The sequence below is a fragment of the Mandrillus leucophaeus genome, unplaced genomic scaffold (assembly GCF_000951045.1).
Source record: "Mandrillus leucophaeus isolate KB7577 unplaced genomic scaffold, Mleu.le_1.0 Scaffold301, whole genome shotgun sequence".
In the NCBI taxonomy this organism is placed as follows: Eukaryota; Metazoa; Chordata; class Mammalia; order Primates; family Cercopithecidae; genus Mandrillus; species Mandrillus leucophaeus.
In genome coordinates, this window is record NW_012103155.1 from 2,654,868 (window position 1) to 2,657,918 (window position 3,051).

Sequence of the window (3,051 nt, forward strand, 5' to 3'; positions counted from 1 at the left end):
CAGGACCCACAAATACAAAGGAACGGATTGTTCAGAACAACCTGAGACAGGTATTAATAAACAGGCATGTGTCAGCACTATAGGAATTTAGAGAATAGCGTTATAACGATGTGATTCTGCAGAAAGGGAAAGTGGGAGGTCATAGAAGAGAAAGCACTCTCAGACTCTGACCAGTTCAGGCTGAAGAAGGTATGAAAGCTGAATTTTAGGCTGAATTTCCTTTTCCTTTTCCCCTTCCTGCCTTAGCAGGGGACCTCCATACTGAAGGGAACCTGAAGTTAGGATATGACGTAGGTTACCCACAGTATATATAAAAAATGATCAGCCTATACACCCCAGGACTGCCATGGGAAGTTGCTTTCCTCTGCACTGCAATATTCATTTATCATTTATTGATTTGAGAAATATTTATTGCCAAGTGTGCCCTAAGCACTCATTGGGAAACAAGATAGCCATAGTCAAGAGTGTGCCCACTTAAAAACTGTAGTCCAGTGGAGACACAATGACTGCAATGTAGTGTAACAAGTCCTATGATAAGGGAAGAAGACGGAACCATACACATATAGAGCAGGGGCACCTGACAAAGACAGGAAGTCAGGGAAGGCTTCGTGGAGGAAGTACTATTCAATGGAGACCCTAAGCAGAATTGGAGGCCACCTAAAAAGGAGTGGGTGTAATCCAGGTGAAGGTAGCACAACCCAGAGGAAAAAAGAATCAAATAGGATTTTATTTGTGTATATACAATTTTGAGATCTTGCTGTTTTCCACTTATCCATTTTACCCTGAGTTTCCATATCTTTAACTATTTTTGAAAATATGGTTTTAACAGTTGCTCCAATAGTCCATTGTAAGAATGGTAACATTTATTTACCCATTTTTAGAAATAGCATTTTTAAGACTCATGCTAATTGCTCTCCCTTTGTCAATATAAAACCATATGAAATAATTCTTACTGCTTATATGAATATCAACAACATTCCTTTAGTTGGCTGACTCTTGAGCACAATTCCTGCAACACAACCTGATATCCAGCCATAACAAACACTGAATTTATGGAAGGTATTAATTTATTGCCTATTGTTTAATTTTAACTTTTTTATAAAATGTGCTGCAGTTGTTTTACATGAATTGGCAGGGCTTTGAGAGGCACTCTGGATCCTTGTCCTGCTTCTCAGATTACCCCCTCTGTGTCATTCATTGTTCCGTCTCCCCCAAGTCTGCATCTCTGCTCCCTCCATCCACTAGTCCCTCAACCTCAGGCTCCTCCCTCTCTGGGATGCTCTGCAGATACTTATCTCCATCTTTTCTCCAGTAAATATTTTTTTTTTTTCTCTGTGGCCCAGTTTCCTGAAGCTGCAAACATTAACTTCCTAAATGATTTTTTTAAACCACACTTTGGGTAAATATGTATGATATACGTGGCAAATTGCTCACATAGCAAATTGATTTTCTGGGTCAGGCAGGAAAGACTTTCACAAAAATCTTACAGGAAGTAAGATGATTTAGATGGAGTATCCAATCACCTTCTGTTGAACCATTTCAGACCTAATTTATATTTTTTGTTCTGCCTCCCTTTAAAATTGAGCTTCCTCACATTTCCATAGCCTTCACTTTAACCTACTTTAATGATAGGGTTTTTGGTGTGTTGGGTTTTGTTTCTGACTGTTTGCATTTATTGTCTTGGTATTCACTTATGCTTACTTAGCAAGGTATATTTCAGAGAGAAACAGCTCACTGGCTTCATAGCTGTGCAGGCACTAGCTCTTCAGTTCAAATTCTATTTTCAATGAAAGATTTGTTGCATCTCACATCTCTTACATTGCTGTGTGACTCACCATGAGTTTGGGAGTCTTTCAGAACCTCAGAACACTCAAATGATTTAAATTTCTCAAACATGTTCATTTCACATATAGGAAGTCACTTTTGTTTGGATCACAGGGTCTCGACATTAGAAATGAGAAGCTCCATGGCTCCACAACAGCTGCCTCAGCCTGGCACATGCCCTGGCCTCAGAGATTCACAGTCCAGTTCTTTGTCCAGTTGGGTGGCACCTGTCTACCACCTTGCCATGCCCACTTAACTTATGCAAAGTTAATATCACAAGTAGAAGCCTGTTCCTTGCAGTGAAAATTTTACTTGCCACTTTCATAGCCCCAAGATATCCGTGTATCTTTATTAACAGGCGCTTAACAACTTGCGTCATTTAAAATGCCTCCCCTGCCTATCAGCTGATGATGGCCGCAGGAAGGTGGGCCTGGAAGATAACAGCTAGCAGGCTAAGGCCACACACTGACACTTGCAGTTGTCTTTGGTAGTTTTTTTGCACTAACTTTAGGAGCCAGCTCATGATCTCAGGATGTATGGAAAAATAATCTTTGTATTACTATTGTCAGGTAAGTGACTTTATTTCATCTTGATTCTGTTATATTGGGTATAAGATCATAGAATAAAAATATAAACTACCCTATTTTAGTTCTATCTTATTTAAATGAATAAATGAGTAGTATTTCCTATTCCAGTCTGGTGGATGGATTTTACTGGAACTCAGCTACCAATGTGGGGAAAATGACACAAGGGAGCCCGGTATTTACGGCTGAATCCAGTTTTCTAGTATGAGAAGTTTACTTCAATTCTAAGTCTAGCTAGAATTAAAATAATTTTATCAAATGCTTTGAGAAATACCTCTGTGTGAATAAATGTATTGCTTTGTTTGAGTTGTAAGGAGATTCATTTCCAAACTAAAGAGTTATTAATGAAGGTGTTGGTAGCTATATGGCTTTTAGTTTTCAAAAGGTGTAATTTCCTCCTTCTGCCCAATGGTGAGAAGCCAAAAGCATGAACACTGAAACCATGGGGAATTGTTCGCTTCTCTGTGGGCCCATTACTAAAGTGTCACATAGGAAGAAAAACAAAAACAAACACAATTCTTACTGGCTTAGGTGTCACGTGAGTTTTGGGAGAAATCTAAATCCATTAAAATAAAGAAATATCCTAGGGTTATTATTAAATTGTATTAATTCAATAATTTGAATTTAATTTAAATTTAATTAT

The 3,051-nt window shown here is 38.3% G+C and overlaps 1 protein-coding gene across 3 annotated transcripts in view; it reads left to right on the forward strand.

Annotated features, from left to right (window-relative positions):
* Positions 1-2,205: 2,205 nt before the first annotated feature.
* Positions 2,206-3,051, forward strand: part of GYPA (glycophorin A (MNS blood group)) — a 40,139-nt gene continuing 39,293 nt past the window's right edge. The window contains exon 1 of one of the 3 annotated variants that reach the window (XM_011987151.1): positions 2,206-2,393. In XM_011987151.1, the coding sequence (XP_011842541.1) occupies positions 2,357-2,393 (37 nt within the window). In that variant the 5' untranslated portion in view covers positions 2,206-2,356. The remainder of the gene's footprint in view (positions 2,394-3,051) is intronic. The other 2 variants (XM_011987153.1, XM_011987152.1) reach the window with 2 other exon arrangements.